The sequence below is a fragment of the Neodiprion lecontei genome, chromosome 5, assembly GCF_021901455.1.
Source record: "Neodiprion lecontei isolate iyNeoLeco1 chromosome 5, iyNeoLeco1.1, whole genome shotgun sequence".
NCBI lineage: Eukaryota > Metazoa > Arthropoda > Insecta > Hymenoptera > Diprionidae > Neodiprion > Neodiprion lecontei.
The window spans coordinates 23,090,153-23,107,125 of record NC_060264.1 but is presented as its reverse complement, the minus strand read 5'-3'; the positions used below and the strand labels follow the sequence as shown (position 1 = coordinate 23,107,125).

Genomic DNA, 16,973 nt, shown 5'->3' with positions numbered 1-16,973 from the left:
TACGAATCGCGTATATTAGCGGCCAGGATTCATCACGCCTGAAAAAAATTAATATTTACAACAATTATGGATAGAGAAAGAAATCTGATGTACTAATGTACGTCACAATGATACAGAATTTCAAAGCAGCCCATTTATACATGAATTTTTCATCTTTCCAGACCACGATAAGCAGAACGTCAGAATTGCTGTTTATAGAAGTTTCATTTCGATCAATACCCTGCACGCAATAGTTCTTCCTTATTTACGTAGGTTACTTAGGTAACGATTTCGTTTGAAATTTGTGGCTAGAAGTGGAAGCCGTCAAACTAGTCATCGAAGGTATATAGGCAGTGTAAAATGCAGTCTACCAAAAGCTGTCATGAATTCGTTACGCCGTGTCAACGGAAAACTTACGAATATCATCGAGCTAGAGTAAGTTTGAGGATTTCAAATCTCTATCAACTTCATATGATGGGTGAATTTCGTATTTTTTGTTTTTCGCATTAAGAGATATTTTCTAAACCTCTTTGAGTACTTTATTTACTTTTGTTAATCCGTCGCATTATTGCAGGTAAAAAGTGCGACATCTGTGGTTGACGTCGTTCCGCCGAAAGTAAGACCTCACATTAAGTTTGATGCCAAGAAGAGGCAGCTGGAGGCTGAAAGACAAGCGAGAATAGTCAGGGATAATTTCATCCTGCTCAAGAAGCTCCAGTCAATAATGCACGGTAATAAAAAAAGTAAAATACACATGAAATAAATGAACAAATGCCTGACAGCCCTGAAGCTAGAAGTATCTCTGCACTATATGCGAAACAATCAACGGTTTGAAAAATATCAGAAATGTCGTCGGAAGCCTCTAACTATTCGCAGTCGGTCGAAGAACCCGAGGATCATCCGACGTTCGGAGGTGAAAGCGGGCACTGGGTTAGTTCCCGAGAGGATGGCGAAGAGGAGTGTTGTCTGACCTTCGACGAGGCTACGAGGGGTCTCTGCATGCTGGGGAAGAACGACTCCGGGCTCAAGTATTCGTACTTGATGCTTAACGTCTCGGAGAAGGGGCTGACCGATATCAGTATCATTCCGACCTTCAGGAACGTCATTTTCGTCAACGTTTCCGGCAATCGGCTGACGCGCGCCGCGCTTCAGGTCTTCAGTTCGATGACCTACCTCCTGATGATCCAGGCTGACCGAAACAGGATCACGTTGCCCGACTTGGAGCCGATGGTCTACCTGCAGGTGCTCACCTTGAACGACAACGAGATATCAGAGACTAGTGGGATCGGGCACCGGCTGCTGGAATGCCTGGAGCTGAACCGCAACAGGATAAGGAGAGTGTCCCTGAGCCCATACGTCCTTGAGAATCTCAGGGTGCTCGAGCTCCGCGGAAACCTGCTGACCACCACCAACGGGATTTTCTTCCCCAGTTTGGTCGCGCTCTACGTCGCGGAAAACAGAATCGAGCGGTTCGAGGGCCTCGTGACGCTCGTCAATTTGAAGACGCTCCACGCTCGCGGTAACCGGATATCCGTGCTCGACGGCTTCGCGACCTCCTGCGTCAAGTTGAGCTACGTTAATTTGAGGGAGAACAGAATAGCGAGGCTTGCGGAGTTCGGGAAACTCCGATGCTTGCAGAGTCTGGAGACGATTGTTGTATCCCAGAATCCGGTGGTGAATGCGCTACCTGATGATGAAGATGAGGACGACGCGGCCGGATACAGGGTTAAATTGATCGCAATGATTCCAAATCTGGTGAGGATCGATAAAGGAGTTGTGAGTGACGATGAACGCAAGGATGCCGAAGCTTTGCGCCGACGTATCGTCCAGGATGGATCTGGTTTCCCCGAAATTGACGAGGACTCGACTTCAGCGAAAATTAGTAATGGAGGAAGTGTAATGAATGCTTAATGCAACATATGTTGAATTTGTGCAATGTACGTATAAATATGCATGACTTTGATGAAGTTTACTCAATTGTGACACCAATATAGATATGTATTTAATGAATTCGTTGAAATGTACGCAAAATGTTCAGTCTGAGTGTTATTTTTAAAAAAAAAACTCCACTATGTCATATCTCAGCGAATTGGGACTAATTGTACTTGATCGATTTGCTCTTCGAAAAATACAAAAATGTAATAGATATTTATTAATTTTAAGTTTTTTTTAAGTAACAGCCATCAATTAGCCAAAATTCTAAAGAAGGATTGGGATTTGGTTGGGTCAAAAACCTTGGTTCGCCTCAGAATCATATTTGAGGATTCTTTTTCCTCCTAATTGGAAACTCAAGGACGCGCAGATAAATATCTAAAACATCGTAGATTCTACAATTAAGAGAATATAATCATAGAGAATACATAGAAATCCTTGGATTTTCAGCTCTACCTTTTGATCCACTGTTCACAGTGAGTTTTGGTTACGCGCAATCGATTCCTCTCGCACGATTACGTCGATATAGTGCATCAAGGAATTAATTTAGATATTCTTCAAAGTCGGCCAAATAGTGAATGAAAAAATCGAAAGAGGTTAGCCTTGCATTCTTGCAATTTTCAGAGCTCGGAAACTTTTCGTCCCAGGATCGATTTGCAGGACCCTTTTCCCACTAATTGGACCCTCAGGAATGCGGAAAAAAACATTAAAAAAGACCGCAGCGTGACCATCTGAACCGTGGTGGTCTTGAATATTTGCTATTTCGGAGAACCCGTTGATCGATCAGTGTAGAGAAACCCATCAAACCTAACCATACGATTTTTTCGATTCAGGATATTATGTCATGTATTATAATTTGGTGGGGTATAATTACGTGCAGTATAATTATGTGCTGGTATATAAGAAAATATTTGACCCGTTGTTTTGTGAGTGGGGTTTGTTTTCGAGAGCACGTCAATGCATTGTACGGTTGTTCAGAGAGGTTTTCCCTTGTGATCGCTGCACATTTTGCTCAAATATTTTGCAACCTTTTCCCTTTTTCATCTTCTTATTCACATTCTATATTCTTTAGACAACGCATTCTCACTCCAATCTGTGAAGCATAAGACCAGTGTAAGACAATTCAAATCGAATTCTATGTCCGAGTTACCTCACCGTACGGCAGATAGCAGCACTATCCGTGTCCACTGGATCCGTAATCCGCGGTTAAAGCTAGAACCTACACACACATGTATATACATATAAAGCATTATGCATCAGTGATATCCATATACAACAAGTGCATCGCTAAGCAGCTCCTGGCTCCCTAGCTCAGTAGTGTTCGACGATTCGTTGTACCTAGTTGTGTGAACTGCTAGAGTTCCTTTCATCCGCGATAGTCAGAAAGGGTTGACTGAGATGCTGAGAAAACACGCTATTCTCGTAGCCGCAGTCTTACGTGAGTACCATGAAAAAAAATCTCCACTCCCTTTGTTCTACAGAAAAGAAATTTGATGCATAACGAGAATTTTTTGTAAATTTTCCCAGTACTGATCGGCGATACCGACGCCGCGTTTCCGTTTCGCAGCGGCGGGCGGAGTTCGGGCAGCGGCGTCAGGCAGTACCGCAGCAAAGGAAATTACTACGGCGATTTGGGGTCCGCTGGTGGCGACGCCACTGCTCGTTCTGCGGAGCACGGAAAACGCGATGTCGACCTGGCCAAGGGCAGCAAGGGCCTTTCGGCCTGGGGCATCATAGCCATTGTGCTGGGCGTGATCCTTGTCGGCACCGGCGGCTATTACGCCTTCGTCTTCTATCCCTACATCTGCAAGAGGGAACGCAGCTACGATATGATAGAGTTGACCAACGTTCTCTGACTATGCGTCCCTTAGTTTTACAATCTTACTTCAATTGCGTGCCTTCCATTTTTATTCTAAGGACAATCCTGCAATGGGTTTTTCAAAATGCACCGACAATTGCTTCTTTTTTTATTCTCTTTGTACATAATCGGAAGTATTGTAGCTATTTTTTTTGTGAGATACCGTCGGCTTTGTTCCGAAAATTTAGGTACAATTTGAGAATCATTCAAGACTGAACAAAGATCAGTTACTTCCAATATCACGCGCGTAGTATCTTTTTTTATCTGTTGCTGAATATTAAGGCCATATTTTTGTACTTATATGTATACATGCTGTACACTCACCCCAATAATGAGTACATATATATGATTAGTTCATTAGTTTTATTTTATCTTTGCTCAAAGTAGACCTGAAAGAATTGGAAAATAATCATTAGCAAAGAAAGTAAAAATAAAAATGTGATAATTATAAGAACTTAGCAAGTAATGAGTAGCATGCTCTCTTGGAAAGGAGATAAGATCGTCATTGGTGTTTTTTTAAACAAAAAAAAACTCAAGCTTCTTAATTTCAAGTATGGGGTTCACAGAAGAAAATAAACAATGATCTCACTTCTTTCCATTGTACATGTATATTAGATCATAATATGAACTTTAATCTTATTGCTAAAACCAGCTCAATTCTCGTACTGCCAAAATGCCGACTGAAGCTTTCAAGTAGCTCAGTAATATGCATTTTATATCTCATATACTAGATATACTCTAATGATTTCTTTTTAACATATAAGGAATATGCATAGAAACTAATATTAGCTTATTTACTCTTTTTTGTACTATATACACCTATACATGTATATTGAATAAATTCATTAATATTTTCATCAATAGTCCGTTTTATCGTTAACCTTTCCTACCTATTACCTTAGAAGATATAAATTTTTTTAAGAATAAGCATATACCGGATTAAACGTTTCAATGTGAAATTTATTTGTTATACAAAACGAAATAATAATTGTTATACAAACAGATTCGAATACAATCAATTATTTCCAACAAATGACATATGTACTCATATAAGTAAGTGTGATATTTATCACTAGTTATCTTATGTATACGTACAATTCTAGACTGGGAAAGAGGAATAGTAAATCAAGATAACCGAAAGCAAATTTCGCGGCAGAAATTTACCCTCGGATCTTCACCCCAATGGCACTAAACTTTGCGCATGGAGCGGAAGACTCTGTGTGTATTAGGAAGGTTCCGAGGAGAATACATGTTTTCTCAACGAGTATGCAAGTAAATTACTTGGTCCCGAGCGCATACAGCGAATAGGCCAATTAATACATAAACTTATTGAAAGAAACCGGTAAAGAAAAGAGAAGGAAACAGAAGAACAAAAAACGAACATGGAATGGCTGCAAGCATGCAATCCATCGTGATTTGGCTAGACGCTTAGGGTCAGTGCAATTATTTTCCCTGTCTTTCATCGTGTGTAGTTGAATCCTACAATATCTATAAAAGAGATGAGTCTTACTTTGATGATGAATGATTCACACTTATTTAAAAATTATTCTAAGATTCAGTGGGTTTCGACACAAGTAGCTGCGCCGTCTCTTTCTTCGAACACGTTTTAAAAAATTTTTTTTTCCAAGGACACGATATATCAATCAACTGACAGCGGATCGTGGGATGAAACGACAGTATCGTCGCCACTTGAGTTTCGACGCGAATTTAATTTGTCAAAGTCTCACTGTTGCTTACATAACAACAGCCAAGACGAAACTCCGTGAATTAGAGCGTTGTCTCTTTCTTCCTATTTTAATAATAAGATAAAAATGACCAGGCAGGATTAAAGCTCGTCTTTGTCGTCCAGGTCGACGTCGCTCAGGTCAATATCTTCTTCCTGGGGTGGCTCGCCATCTTTTCCGTCCCAGGGCTCGGTCTCGTAGATCGGAGGGAGCTGGGCTCCCTTTAGGGGCGCCGTTCCCCCTCGTCCGTAGCTCAAGTCCCGCAGGAACTCGCTGATACCGTCCTGGGAGAAGCTGCCCCTCAGCAATGAATACTTCATCTTCTTAACGTTGACCACTGCCATAGCTGGGTAGCCGAAACCTCCGATCTCCAGGGCCTCTTCGATGTTTGGCTGAGCACCGGCTTCCGCCCAAACCCATCTGAAACCCGAATAAAATTCGTATGTAAACAAAGTTTGCACGATTTTTATCCGTTGCGGCCACGATGGTTTCAAAGAAGATTCGCTCTAGGCGCGTATTAAGAAATAATAAGATCAGAAACCCACCCCCACATCTTTTTCTTGTACTTCTCGGCGAGCGCCTTGAGGATCTTCAAGTATCCGTTTCTGCAGTCTGCCTGGCAGTCGAGAATGTGCGGCAACACTGAAACGACGCAGAGCGGTTTGCTCTCACAGGCATCCTTGAGGCTTCTCTCACCGAGTATCTGGACAACCTCAGGGGCCGGAATATTCTCAGCGAGTTTGTCAAGCGCCCAGTTAACGATGTCGCTACCGGTGCGTCCGCCGTCGTAGTCCGCGACTGAGTCTGAATCCTTCTTACCCGGAGCGAAGAACTTGATTGTCGGATAACCTTGGACTCCGTACTCGCTCGCCTGAAATTGACGGAGAGGTTTACACGATAAATACGAGATTCAAATTTATCAGAGATGTTTCAATAAAATACTGATGCCTGGATAATGTCCCAAATTACCTTAAGCGTATGCACAGTAGCATCAAGTGCCCCAAGCTTTACTTTACCCTTCAGTTCTGTCGCTGCAGACGCCCAGTGTGGCGCCAGATTCTTACAGTGACCACACCACGGGGCGTAGAATTCAACGAGCCACATATCATCTGAATCTAGTACCAGTTTGTTGAAGTTCGAGTCAGTCAGCTCAATCACATCCTTCACGTCCCCAGACTAAAAGTGACGATTTTGCATTTATGAAAGCAAAAGTTACAACGTGGGATTGAAACTATAATTGCAGCGAGAATTTAATTGTTACCTTTGTTTTTAATACTCAGTATTCAACTCAGGAATGGATTTGAAAAAGAAGTAAACATTTGGGAAAAATTGGATTTAATTCAACAGACCTTAGAGCCTGAGCTGCTCTTCTTCCCTCCGAGAGCAGCGTACGACTTTTGCTTAGCAGCATTTAATCCAGCGTCAACGATTGCCTGGGCAGATCTCGCACCGTCGTAATCGTCAGGTTTGTTTTTATCCGCACCAAAAATCTTTATTGTGGGAAATCCTCTCACTCCGTACTTTCCTGCAAGGGATTTGTGCTCGTCTGCATTAACGCCGCCAACTTTCACGACACCCTGTGCATTGAGAGATATGTTAACAACCAATATTCTGATTGTCTGCCATATGTGATTGAAGGCGACTTTTGGATGTAGGATTATAAACCGAGAGTCATACCTTAAGCGCTGTTGCCGCTTTCCCATATTCGGGTACCAGTTGCTGACAGTGGCCACACCAAGGAGCGTAAAACTCGACGATCCAGACATTGTCGCTCTGCAGTACAAGACGATCAAAGTTGCTGGGTGTAAGGTCGACGACATCCGAACTGGTCGGGTACAGAGCATTTGCCCCAACGATGAGCAGAACTAGACCTGCTATAGACAGCGTAGATAAAACAGGGAAAAAAATCACCAGGGAATTAGAACAATTTGCTCTTTGTTTCCGAGTATGTTTTGAACTCTAGACGGAAGTTCTCTCGGTTAGAATGACAAATGGTCGTCGGGTGAAAATGCAGAAAAAACCAACGAGTGACCGGCTTCGAGGCAATCATGGTTTTTTAGATCCGGTATTCGGTTAAATAGAGCGTTGAGAATTGTTTATATTTACCTATCAAGACCTCCATTGTCTCTTTCGTCGGATGTACTGACAGCTAGAGTATTTGATTAAATAATCACAATGCGTATGTCAGAAGAACCTTCGTCGAATTCACAGTTCGTCTATTTCAGAGAGTATCGGGAACCCGTATCAACGACAGATCGCATGCCGCCTCCGCGGTTCTCCGTGATTTTTCGTGGACTGCGCTCATTGGTCCACGAGTACCTAAGAAAAAAAAAAAAACAGTGCAATTTACACTAGTGGGCAACGACAATATCAGCATCTGTCGGGAGACTTGCCAACTAATTGTAACCTCAAATGGTTCTAGAAAACTCGGCAAGATGCCTTGAAGCAGCTTTCCTTTTTCGGTAATCTTCTGACACAACACTTAAGTATGTCAGCATGTAAAAATCACTCCCAATTGTGCCCCAAATTCGACCCACGCTGCAACAGCATGCAACAATCATGCCTAATTTTGCCGTAAAGTGCTGCGGAACACGGTCTTACATGATCAGATGCTACAGGAAAATGCTACCTAATAGACTCAATTATAACTTAATATATATATATATATATAATATAATGGACTGCCGTTTTTACTAACAGTATTTCAAAATTGAAAGCATATGATACGTGTATGATACAGAAGTCCCAACAATCGGAAAAGAATAGAAACGGAATGATTAACAGAATTATTAATCCACGGTGCGGCGGATTCTAGCAACACCAGCGCCACTATACCTGTAATACACCGCGGATTCGCGATATTGCACTCAATTTTCAAACGGGTGATTGATTGCACTCAAGCATCTCCTGGCAATGAAATAGCAGGCGTTTAAATCGTTGGAATGTCCCCTTCGATGCTAGGTGAACGCCAACTGCAGGAAAAATTTTCTTGCGCGTGAAAAACGCATCAGAGTAAAATTGCATTCCAGCGATGCACCTGCCCTGCACTTCTGGGCACCGGTAGAGCGGTTTTTTGACCGAGTGCTCATTTTGGGTCGAGAAAGATGCAACCTCGAAAAAAAATAAAGACGATCGGACGAGCCGCTCTCTCGCTAGCCCCAAAAAACCAATTTTGCCTTTCGGAGACCCCCCTCCCCCAAGGTCTGGCGGATCAAATTCTTTCGGGGGTGGTTTTCATCCCCACATTATACTCTTTCGTTTCTAATCCTATTTGCCCCTCATCCTAATTTTTTGCCATCGGCACGAGCGAAATCACGAGGTCGGTGGGTCACCCGTTTTTCCGCCCCCGCAGTTGTTCACTCCGCACGTGCGCAATTATTGATCGATCGCAATGATTTTGGTCTCATTCGAAAGAATATTAAATTTACTCGAATGTACATTTTTGGTTTTTCAAATTCTTAAAATTTAACTTGCCCTTTCTGCTGATGGATACCCTGACTCCGCTCTGTGCGAATTATTTCCTGACTCAAAAATTGCTCAGAGCATTTCGGTGAAGCGCACTAAAGCAACAACAATACAGTAAACTCCCATTTATCCGAAATGATCGGGACGGAGGACAGTTCGGATAAACCGAAGTCCCGCGTGAAACACCCCGAAATACATCAAATCCGAATCGCTTCCAATTCAAAGACGACATATTTGACATAATCGAGATTGTAGATCCAGCAACTGTCCAGAAGTTCCAGCGAAAAAGTCTAAGTGACGTTCTCAACAGATTCCCAATCTTGCTGGAATTTGTTGACAAGCAAGCCCTTGACAACGAGTGGAGAGAGCTTGCATATCTAAATTTTTCCAAATATTCCTTAAATGTTCTCGACGCACAGAAATTTTGGAAGCAGGTCTTCGCTATGACAAATTCTGCAGGTTAGTAAAGGCATGTAAATTAGCTTTTGTTTTACAAAGCTCCAGCTTTGCATCTCTAATTTATGATCACGTCTTTACAGGTGAATCTCTATTCCTGAATCTCAGAACTGTAATAAATCTACTTCTTGCATTGCCTTTTGCCAATGCATCTCTGGAGTGCATTTTCAATAATCTGAATAATATCAAAACAGAAAATCGAAATCCGTTGGCTACGTCCAAGCAAGAATAATTTTCGGTAATTTTTAATAATAATTTTAATAATAATTATTAGTAATTTTAATAATAGTAATTAATAATAGTATGAAATAGTATTAAAGTATTAAAAAATATTAAAGTTTAATAGTAATAATGAGATCATGCAGACCGCACGTGCTTTGAACAACTGTAATATATTTTTATCGTTACGGATTGATGTAATTATCCCCTCAAAATTTATAGATTAAAAATCTAATATAAATGATAAATTAGTTCATTGTAATTACTTGTTGCATAAAAAATATGTGGTTATTACTAAAAATTTTATTATTATTAAAAATTTTGGTTATTAGTTAAAACAAGTTGCTAGCTGTCAAGTGCATAAAATAATAATAAAAGAGACAAGGTGGTTGCGCAAAGCGGATGTTACAATCTTCAGTTTGGATCAGGAAACTGGTGGTGGCGGGTGGATTTGCTAGCGCAGCCCTGCGAACTATTCGACGCTCGACTCCTGCCAGTAGCGTGTTTGGCGAGATAAGAAAACGATGTCGACATCGTTCCAGTAAAGAGGAGGATACGCATTCCGCTGCGAAGCGTTCTTTCAAGGCACACGCATTCAGAGAGATCACTGCGAGGAAGCAGAGTTTCATCAGCCCCTGATCAGCGTAACCTTAAAAGTTTCGCCTCTCCCTAACCGTCAACGTGCTTCGAAGTCAGCTGCCAAAATGACTAACAATACGCAGTTCAAACCTGTCACCCACTGTATCTTTGACATGGACGGCCTTCTATTGGGTAAAAAAAACAAAACAGAACAATTACAAACATCCTATTATATTATTAGTGTAACGTAAGCTATAGTTATTCCAATCATTTCATACCTTATACTGTATTATGCTGTGTGCAATGTTTGCACATCGTTTTTTTAACGCTGTTTCTGTAAACTATTGTACGTTTGACCTCGACAAGGTCGTGGGACCAGGAAGTAATTTATCGCGATGATGCAATCGTCCCTACGATGTCGATAATAATGACTGCTGGTTACAAAGTCTCCATTGCATTTCGGTCACGATTTTTGAACGGTTTAGATGAGAAAAAGATAACTAATATTTTGCTACATGCAGACGCAAAAAATTAAATGGAAATTTATAACCATGGATAAAGTAATTGATTGTTCAAGAAAATTGCTATTGACAGATTAAAAATTATCTAATTCAATGGCTTATAAGTCTAATCAGCTACAAGTCCGAGTACGTTTTGATGAAAATTAATGAAGGGGATGATGTCATAACGTTACACTTTGAATAAAAAAACGACTATTGATTCGAAATTGTTACGTGTTAATACCTTCCGAGTTTTGCTCTCTTTGACAAGTGATTTAAGACACAGAAATGATGAGCTTGTGTAATTAAAGAGGAGTAACTAATTTGCACACGTGTCGCCACAATCCACGATTTATGATAATTATTTAATCGTGTCACGTGTAAGGATGTAAACCAGTCATGAAGAGATAAGACTGTTCTTCATTGATTAATATTATCTATGGACTGATTTTTTGAAAATTCATATTAGAACTCAACAATCGGTCCTGGAATATATTCTTACATATTCAAAGAAAAAAAATGGAAGATTAAATTTTGCACAGATACGGAAACGCTGTACACCGAAGCGTTTAGTCAAATCGTCGCGCCATACGGCAAGATATACACGTGGGAGCACAAAGCACGTATAATGGGACTGAGGACGACTGAAGTGGCAGCGGCAATAATCAAAATACTAGATTTGCCAATGAAGCCCGAGGAGTTTGAGGCGCAGGCAAAAAAATTGTACATCGAATTATTCTGTCGTTCAAAATTACTGCCCGGTAATTATGCCTGTGTTTTATTGAAACAGATGTTTAACAGGAGGAATCTTCTTTCCTTTCCTTTCCTGTCCTTTTCTTTCTTTCCTTTTTTCCGCCCTTGTCTTCGTTCCTCTTCTTTTTGATCTGTGCAGATACCGAGAAGATATACAAAGTTATTTATCAAAATATATGCTCCATGTATGGTCAGCGTTACGAAAGCGATATCCAGTTCCAAGTTCTCGGGAGACCGGAGCGTACAGGCGCCGAAATGATAATAGAGCATTACAAGCTGCCCCTTAGTGCCAACGAATTTCAACACATTTATCACCGTTTGCAGAAGGAATTGTTCACAGACGTTAAATTGATGCCAGGTCAACAAATATGTAGAAAAACAGAAAACAAAAATAACTACCCCAGACAATGTTTCGTTATTGTATTCTGTTTTATGTTCACAAAGTTGTTGTTCTCGCTGTGCCGCTGTAACTAATCGCGAATTCATCGTTTTTCTTTTGCCCTAGTAATTATCAATATAACTGGCATAGAATTAGAGAGATAGTTGCCTGGCAATTTTACGCTTTGACCAGATTTTTTTGCCCCGGCACTTTAATGGCGCTGTTCACTGTCGTTCTCATTGAGGTTTCATCTTGTTCCTGCATTTTACCTTACAAACACTTTTTTAATTTCCTGTACGTCTATCTTTTCTTCATCTCTGTTAACCACAGTGGGCCAGAGAGATCGAGGAACATGTGTTTTGCCATAGTTAATTATTCATATACATCCATTCAGTATATATAATTCATGAGCTTTCGTCACGCACATACATGAGTCAAGAAATTATGTAAATACACTTTATGTACATACTGATATTTTTATTTCAACCGAAAACAGTTTATATTCAATGTTTTTTGTCTTCTCGAAAAAATCAAAAGAGAAAAAGCCACAAACCCACATTTTTACTAACTGGACATGCTTCTGACTGTGACAGAAAAAAAAAATGGAACAGACTTCAGACATCTTGAAATCAGATGGTACAGAAAAAAAGACGAAAATAACGTAACAGATATTCATACCATGTTTCCAGTAAATAAAAGTTTTGCTATCGCACTGCATCTTGTGTATGAGAATCAAAAGAACGAACCTAGAACAACCTTGTGCTAATCGTACCCACGACAAATATTCCATAGGTGCTGAGAGGTTGCTGCGACATTTAAAAGCTCACAACATTCCAATAGCTCTGGCAACGAGCTCGAGCGCCGAAAGTTACAAATTGAAAACTGTGAACAGTCTGGAAGTGTTCGATCTGTTCAATCACCAAGTGCTGGGTGGTTCCGACCCTGGCGTCCGGAGGGGAAAACCATGTCCCGACATATTCATCGTTGCTGCTGAAAGATTTCCTGAGCCAGCAGACCCTGCCAAGGTCGGTTGATCAGTGATTTTACAATTCGATCATCCAGCTTTGTAGCACGTTTGGCATTTTCAATCTTCTTTCTTTTTCTTCCAGTGTCTTGTCTTTGAAGATGCTCCAAATGGTGTGCAAGCTGCGCTTGCGGCGGGAATGCAGTGCGTTATGGTGCCTGATGAAAACCTACCGAAAAGATTGCAGACTGATGCTACGCTGGTAATAAACAGCTTGGAGGAATTTAAGCCGGAATTATTCGGTCTACCGGCGTTCCCAGACAAAGCCTAGACCATAAAATTAGTCGTAAACGGGGAAATTATTTTCCTCTTCTGTTTTCTTTCTAGAGATGATTTAATGTTCATTGTTGACGGTAGTTAAATGACGATTAGATGATTATGTGACTCTTCAAGCTAGGAGCTTAACTCAGGACCGCACATAGTCAGAAATACGATTAACGATTCCATTAGGATCTCACATGTAGGCAGTTTTCTATCTTTGGTTGCTGTGTTGTGATTTATAGTGTAAGATAACGAAAATAGTTACAATGATAATGATAATCCCATTCAGTATGCTACACTTGGCTTGGTTGTAAAATGTTACTGATTAATATTTAAGCATACGTGTATACACTCCTGTATAATGTAGGTATACCAATTTACTGACAACGTTCGGAGGAAAGAAAATATGAAAGACTCAATATCACTCCCCTTTCGCAATGGTCGTGGATCGAGTGCGCGAAATTGTCTTGTTCAGTTTTGTTCTTGTATCTGCCTTACTTCATCCCTATTTTTGAATATTTCGATTCCCTTCGGACATTCTTGCAAAGTACAAAATAATTCTGAATCTTGCACATATGTTAGAATAAATACACAAACACTAATTTTGTTTATCCAAATAATGGCTCCTTTGAATTTTTCCCCAAAATATTCTGCAGGATATTCTTTAAAGAGAACTTTTAGCAACAAAAGACAAGTGAAAAATATCGTAAATTAACTCTTTAATGTTCAATAAACGTATATGGTCGCTGCACTGGCGATAAGCTAATCACTTTCTCTAAATAAATTATATATTACAAGTTATCTAATCCATTGTCTCTATAGTTACTTTGTGGCCAATTTTTTAACCTCACTCAGGACATCTTCGGACTTCATGTCTGCCAGAGGGACATTGCGTTCAGTGCCGAATTCTGTGGAAACAAGACTATGATTGAAACAAGAAAAAGTGAGATTGGAATAATGATGTAACAACGCTCACCATAGCGGGCATAGAGCCTCGGCTCGATCGCTGAGCATTCCCTTATCAGGATCGGAAAATTCGGATTACTTTGTTTTATTTTGACATACTGCTGCTCGATGAAATCCCTGGAATATCAAAATATCTGTTACTCAAAACTGTGGGAGGCATATCATAACCTCAAAATTATCATACCCTCATTGTCTGACAGAATTGAACAAATACTAGATTTGCTATTTTGAGTGATATTACTCACTAATAAACTCACCTCACGCCCTGACTAGACTTGGAAGTCTGACACAACAAAATCCGCAACTCTTTCAAATGCGAGCCGAACTTGATCGCCGCCATCTTGGTTACCTTTCTGCTATACGACTACGGGGGTCGTCGAATACCCGACGTTAACTTTGAGTTTAAATGAATTATAGAGGCAGATAGCATCACGCTTCCATTTCGGGATGATCTTAAAAAATTCAAGTTCTTGAGATGCGTTGATCCTGTGAACCTATCAATATTCTCGAATTGACATTTCGATACGTTAAACAGTCCGTTGATCCTAGCGGTGATATTTCGAAGGATGGCGGGCCGCTGACACGCGGAGCAATTTCACCGGTTTCATTCAGACGGGTACAAATTCTAAGTGACAGGAGGATAAATGGGATCGCGTAGCAGCGGGAGGAGAGGCGTAAATTCGGGATGAACTCGCCGGATGCCGACTACGAGCTGGAACACCAGGGTCCGGTGCTTGTCTGGTGGTTTGGTCAGAATTTTTCGCAGTCTCGTTACGGGGACAGAACAAATGGTAAAACCGTGAAAAATAGATTCGAGTTTCCAAATTTCCGCTTTCGTTCATTCCCTGCACCAGGTAGCAACGCCTGCACCCTGATAGCGGTGCTCGTCGCCCTCCGGATATCCCAGAGCGATATGAAAATCTCGGGTGGACACGACTGCTGCGCTCAGACGCCGCTCAGTTCCCAGCTGATAAAATGTCTCGCTGATAGTTTCGTTCAGGGCAACAAAATTCATGAGCGTCTTCTCAAGTCCGGGGAATTACCCCACGTCAACATGTCCGTACCCGAGGCCATTCAGGCCGCTGGAAAGAGCATGAGGTCGATCATCGAATGGGTTAGAAACACTCTTTTCAATCAATTCAATCTTTTTTTTTATGATTTCTAAATGTCTTTCGGACAATCTGTGGCTTTTTAAACAGATTATTTCTCTTCCTAACTTTTGATGCGGATCTTACGACCCTTAAACCATTGACATTATTTGAAATTGCAGAAGAGTCTGGTCTATCTCATGGACATGGGAAGTTCGTTGTTCGACCAGTTGAACGAGACTGTTCAAGAATGGTACAGAAATCCGCCGCCCAATCACTCCGACAATCTCTTTGTGATCATAATAGCAGACAACAGATCAGTCCTGCTGACGTTCCAACACACTGTTGAAAAAGTTACCCTCATCGATTCGCACCAGCATTTGAATCGTGGAGCGGTTGTAGCACAGGTAATGAGGTACCAAGAATGATACGTTCAATTGTTCAAAATCGGCTCTAAGCATGACCGATTCTGCTCGCAGGTCGACCTGCAGAAACTGGGAAGCCTTTGCGCCTGGTATCTGGGCCTGATGAAGCACTGCTACAACGTCAGACCGTCGTGCTACGAGCTCTCTTATCTCTACTTCAGGCGATACGACGGAGGGGAGATGATCCTTTGCTAAAAGTTAAAAGAAAAAAAAATGTATTTGAGGCCTTGCTAGATTCCTGTAGTTAAACTCTTCGTTCGCCGAGATCCTTGCGACAAATTTGACACCTGCAATGTATGTTGAAACAATTTTTTTATACGTGTGCCTATGTTTACAATGTATATTTTGAAGTCAAGAATAAAAGATGCATCAATTGACCGAGGCAAACTTCAAGTCTAACGACGAAAATACAGTGACTTTATGACAAAAATTTCAACGTTTGGTCAAAAAATCTTTCTAGTTTTCCCAGTTTTCCCCTCAATTTTCGGATAGTAATATGAATCTAATTAAAATTTCGAAAAAATGTATTCTCGGACTAAAATTAAGAGTTTGAAGAAGCAGGGGGTCGGTGACAAGTAGAAAGCAACAACGGATACCTCTTCTGGGCTCTAAAAAGTCATGAGCCAACTCCCGCCACTGTTTAGCGATGACTTTCCATCGCACTATAGGGAGTGTTATTGCGGTGTCGTTGACGTATTCTGGTACCATCCGGCCTTCGCCCAGAGCCGATATCCTCCTGGTCAAGAGGGTAATCTGATTAGCCTCCCTCGTTTTGTACCTCCTTATCTTTCGAGTAGAAGCATGATTAATTAAGGAAAGAAAACCATACCGCAGGTAGCGAGGCATGCACATTAATTTGCCTGCTCGTCGCCCAGCGTATATCCAAGAACGGCATCGTCGTCTGGGACGTAGACGAGTGCCAGGAGATGATCGTCACGATAGCGGAGGCCATCATCGAGGGCAACGAGACGCACTCTTGGATAATGAAACGAGGACTCGTCCCCTACGCGTACCTGAACACGGAAGAAGCATTGCAATACGGAGGAAAATCCTTGAGGACGTTGAAGGAATGGGTAATTTGGAAATTATTCGTGACCAGGTCGTCTTGTAGTGAATCAAAATTCGTCGAGCGAAGGTCAAACAATTTAAATTTATTTACAGTATGTAAAATTGACATTTCGATCGGGCAGCGCCGACCACCTTCAGGAAATAAGTGACAACCTTTTCGGCTTAGATGTTATTTAAACGGCATGATGGAAGGTATTGGACTACTGTAAATAAATTTAAATTTTTTGACCTTCACTCGAGGAATGGGTAATGGGGTGGAGTCGCATTCGTATCCGAAGTTCTACTCCTTACCGTCGT

The 16,973-nt window shown here is 41.2% G+C and overlaps 7 protein-coding genes across 11 annotated transcripts; 5 read left to right on the top strand and 2 right to left on the bottom strand.

The window, feature by feature from the left end:
• The first annotated feature begins 315 nt into the window (after window positions 1–315).
• LOC107223024 (uncharacterized protein CFAP97D2-like) lies at window positions 316–742 on the top strand. The gene is made up of 2 exons (XM_015662586.2): window positions 316–414; window positions 554–742. The coding sequence occupies exons 1-2, from the start codon at window positions 340–342 to the stop codon at window positions 740–742; spliced, it is 264 nt and encodes an 87-aa protein (XP_015518072.1). The 5' UTR covers window positions 316–339.
• Window positions 743–825: 83 nt separating this feature from the next.
• Window positions 826–1,956, top strand: LOC107223023 (leucine-rich repeat-containing protein 23-like). Its single transcript, XM_015662585.2, has one exon. The coding sequence runs from the start codon at window positions 826–828 to the stop codon at window positions 1,888–1,890; it is 1,065 nt and encodes a 354-aa protein (XP_015518071.1). The 3' UTR covers window positions 1,891–1,956.
• Window positions 1,957–3,160: 1,204 nt separating this feature from the next.
• Window positions 3,161–4,630, top strand: LOC107223028. Its single transcript, XM_015662590.2, has 2 exons — window positions 3,161–3,349; window positions 3,439–4,630. The coding sequence occupies exons 1-2, from the start codon at window positions 3,310–3,312 to the stop codon at window positions 3,765–3,767; spliced, it is 369 nt and encodes a 122-aa protein (XP_015518076.1). The 5' UTR covers window positions 3,161–3,309; the 3' UTR covers window positions 3,768–4,630.
• A 78-nt stretch (window positions 4,631–4,708) lies between these two features.
• Window positions 4,709–8,270, bottom strand: LOC107223030 (protein disulfide-isomerase A6 homolog). 2 transcript variants are annotated; one of them, XM_015662592.2, is made up of 7 exons: window positions 8,192–8,270; window positions 7,600–7,812; window positions 7,171–7,364; window positions 6,843–7,070; window positions 6,463–6,669; window positions 6,039–6,364; window positions 4,709–5,913 (listed from the first exon to the last, which is right to left on the bottom strand). In XM_015662592.2, exons 2-7 carry the CDS (start codon window positions 7,613–7,615, stop codon window positions 5,595–5,597), a joined length of 1,290 nt encoding a protein of 429 aa, XP_015518078.1. In that variant the 5' UTR covers window positions 7,616–7,812; window positions 8,192–8,270; the 3' UTR covers window positions 4,709–5,594. The 2 variants fall into 2 exon arrangements, with proteins under 2 accessions (XP_015518078.1, XP_015518077.1); XM_015662591.2 differs by having other exon boundaries at window positions 7,171–7,367; window positions 8,192–8,269.
• A 1,750-nt stretch (window positions 8,271–10,020) lies between these two features.
• LOC107223031 (pseudouridine-5'-phosphatase) lies at window positions 10,021–13,930 on the top strand. Of its 3 annotated transcripts, none has more exons than XM_015662594.2 (4): window positions 10,021–10,404; window positions 11,605–11,823; window positions 12,637–12,869; window positions 12,954–13,930. In XM_015662594.2, the coding sequence occupies exons 1-4, from the start codon at window positions 10,338–10,340 to the stop codon at window positions 13,137–13,139; spliced, it is 705 nt and encodes a 234-aa protein (XP_015518080.1). In that variant the 5' UTR covers window positions 10,021–10,337; the 3' UTR covers window positions 13,140–13,930. The 3 variants fall into 3 exon arrangements, with proteins under 3 accessions (XP_015518080.1, XP_015518079.1, XP_046595601.1); XM_015662593.2 differs by lacking the exon at window positions 11,605–11,823 and adding an exon at window positions 11,255–11,473 and having other exon boundaries at window positions 10,031–10,404; XM_046739645.1 differs by lacking the exon at window positions 10,021–10,404 and adding an exon at window positions 11,300–11,435.
• Window positions 13,832–14,508, bottom strand: LOC107223032 (NADH dehydrogenase [ubiquinone] 1 alpha subcomplex subunit 2). Its single transcript, XM_015662596.2, has 3 exons — window positions 14,353–14,508; window positions 14,106–14,212; window positions 13,832–14,037 (listed from the first exon to the last, which is right to left on the bottom strand). The coding sequence occupies exons 1-3, from the start codon at window positions 14,433–14,435 to the stop codon at window positions 13,952–13,954; spliced, it is 276 nt and encodes a 91-aa protein (XP_015518082.1). The 5' UTR covers window positions 14,436–14,508; the 3' UTR covers window positions 13,832–13,951.
• Window positions 14,509–14,671: 163 nt separating this feature from the next.
• Window positions 14,672–16,044, top strand: LOC107223022. 2 transcript variants are annotated; one of them, XM_046739644.1, is made up of 4 exons: window positions 14,672–14,886; window positions 14,950–15,209; window positions 15,366–15,590; window positions 15,663–16,044. In XM_046739644.1, the coding sequence occupies exons 1-4, from the start codon at window positions 14,781–14,783 to the stop codon at window positions 15,801–15,803; spliced, it is 732 nt and encodes a 243-aa protein (XP_046595600.1). In that variant the 5' UTR covers window positions 14,672–14,780; the 3' UTR covers window positions 15,804–16,044. The 2 variants fall into 2 exon arrangements, with proteins under 2 accessions (XP_046595600.1, XP_046595599.1); XM_046739643.1 differs by having other exon boundaries at window positions 14,672–15,209.
• Window positions 16,045–16,973: the final 929 nt, after the last annotated feature.

Excerpts from the sequence above, each read along its gene's own strand:
- LOC107223031 (XM_015662594.2), top strand. The coding sequence starts at position 10,338 with ATGACTAACAATACGCAGTTCAAACCTGTCACCCACTGTATCTTTGAC. Across the intron at positions 11,824-12,636 it reads AGACGTTAAATTGATGCCAG|GTGCTGAGAGGTTGCTGCGA; the intron begins GTCAACAAATAT and ends AATATTCCATAG. Across the intron at positions 12,870-12,953 it reads AGCCAGCAGACCCTGCCAAG|TGTCTTGTCTTTGAAGATGC; the intron begins GTCGGTTGATCA and ends TTTTTCTTCCAG.
- LOC107223023 (XM_015662585.2), top strand. The coding sequence starts at position 826 with ATGTCGTCGGAAGCCTCTAACTATTCGCAGTCGGTCGAAGAACCCGAG.
- LOC107223024 (XM_015662586.2), top strand. The coding sequence starts at position 340 with ATGCAGTCTACCAAAAGCTGTCATGAATTCGTTACGCCGTGTCAACGG. Across the intron at positions 415-553 it reads ACGAATATCATCGAGCTAGA|GTAAAAAGTGCGACATCTGT; the intron begins GTAAGTTTGAGG and ends GCATTATTGCAG.
- LOC107223028 (XM_015662590.2), top strand. The coding sequence starts at position 3,310 with ATGCTGAGAAAACACGCTATTCTCGTAGCCGCAGTCTTAC. Across the intron at positions 3,350-3,438 it reads TCTCGTAGCCGCAGTCTTAC|TACTGATCGGCGATACCGAC; the intron begins GTGAGTACCATG and ends AAATTTTCCCAG.
- LOC107223022 (XM_046739643.1), top strand. The coding sequence starts at position 14,781 with ATGAACTCGCCGGATGCCGACTACGAGCTGGAACACCAGGGTCCGGTG. Across the intron at positions 15,210-15,365 it reads TGAGGTCGATCATCGAATGG|AAGAGTCTGGTCTATCTCAT; the intron begins GTTAGAAACACT and ends TTGAAATTGCAG. Across the intron at positions 15,591-15,662 it reads GTGGAGCGGTTGTAGCACAG|GTCGACCTGCAGAAACTGGG; the intron begins GTAATGAGGTAC and ends TTCTGCTCGCAG.
- LOC107223030 (XM_015662591.2), bottom strand. Across the intron at positions 6,670-6,842 it reads AGAGCAGCTCAGGCTCTAAG|TCTGGGGACGTGAAGGATGT; the intron begins GTCTGTTGAATT and ends CGTCACTTTTAG. Across the intron at positions 5,914-6,038 it reads TACAAGAAAAAGATGTGGGG|ATGGGTTTGGGCGGAAGCCG; the intron begins GTGGGTTTCTGA and ends TTCGGGTTTCAG.
- LOC107223032 (XM_015662596.2), bottom strand. The coding sequence starts at position 14,435 with ATGGCGGCGATCAAGTTCGGCTCGCATTTGAAAGAGTTGCGGATTTTG. Across the intron at positions 14,213-14,352 it reads AAGTCTAGTCAGGGCGTGAG|GGATTTCATCGAGCAGCAGT; the intron begins GTGAGTTTATTA and ends TTGATATTCCAG. Across the intron at positions 14,038-14,105 it reads GAGGCTCTATGCCCGCTATG|AATTCGGCACTGAACGCAAT; the intron begins GTGAGCGTTGTT and ends TTGTTTCCACAG.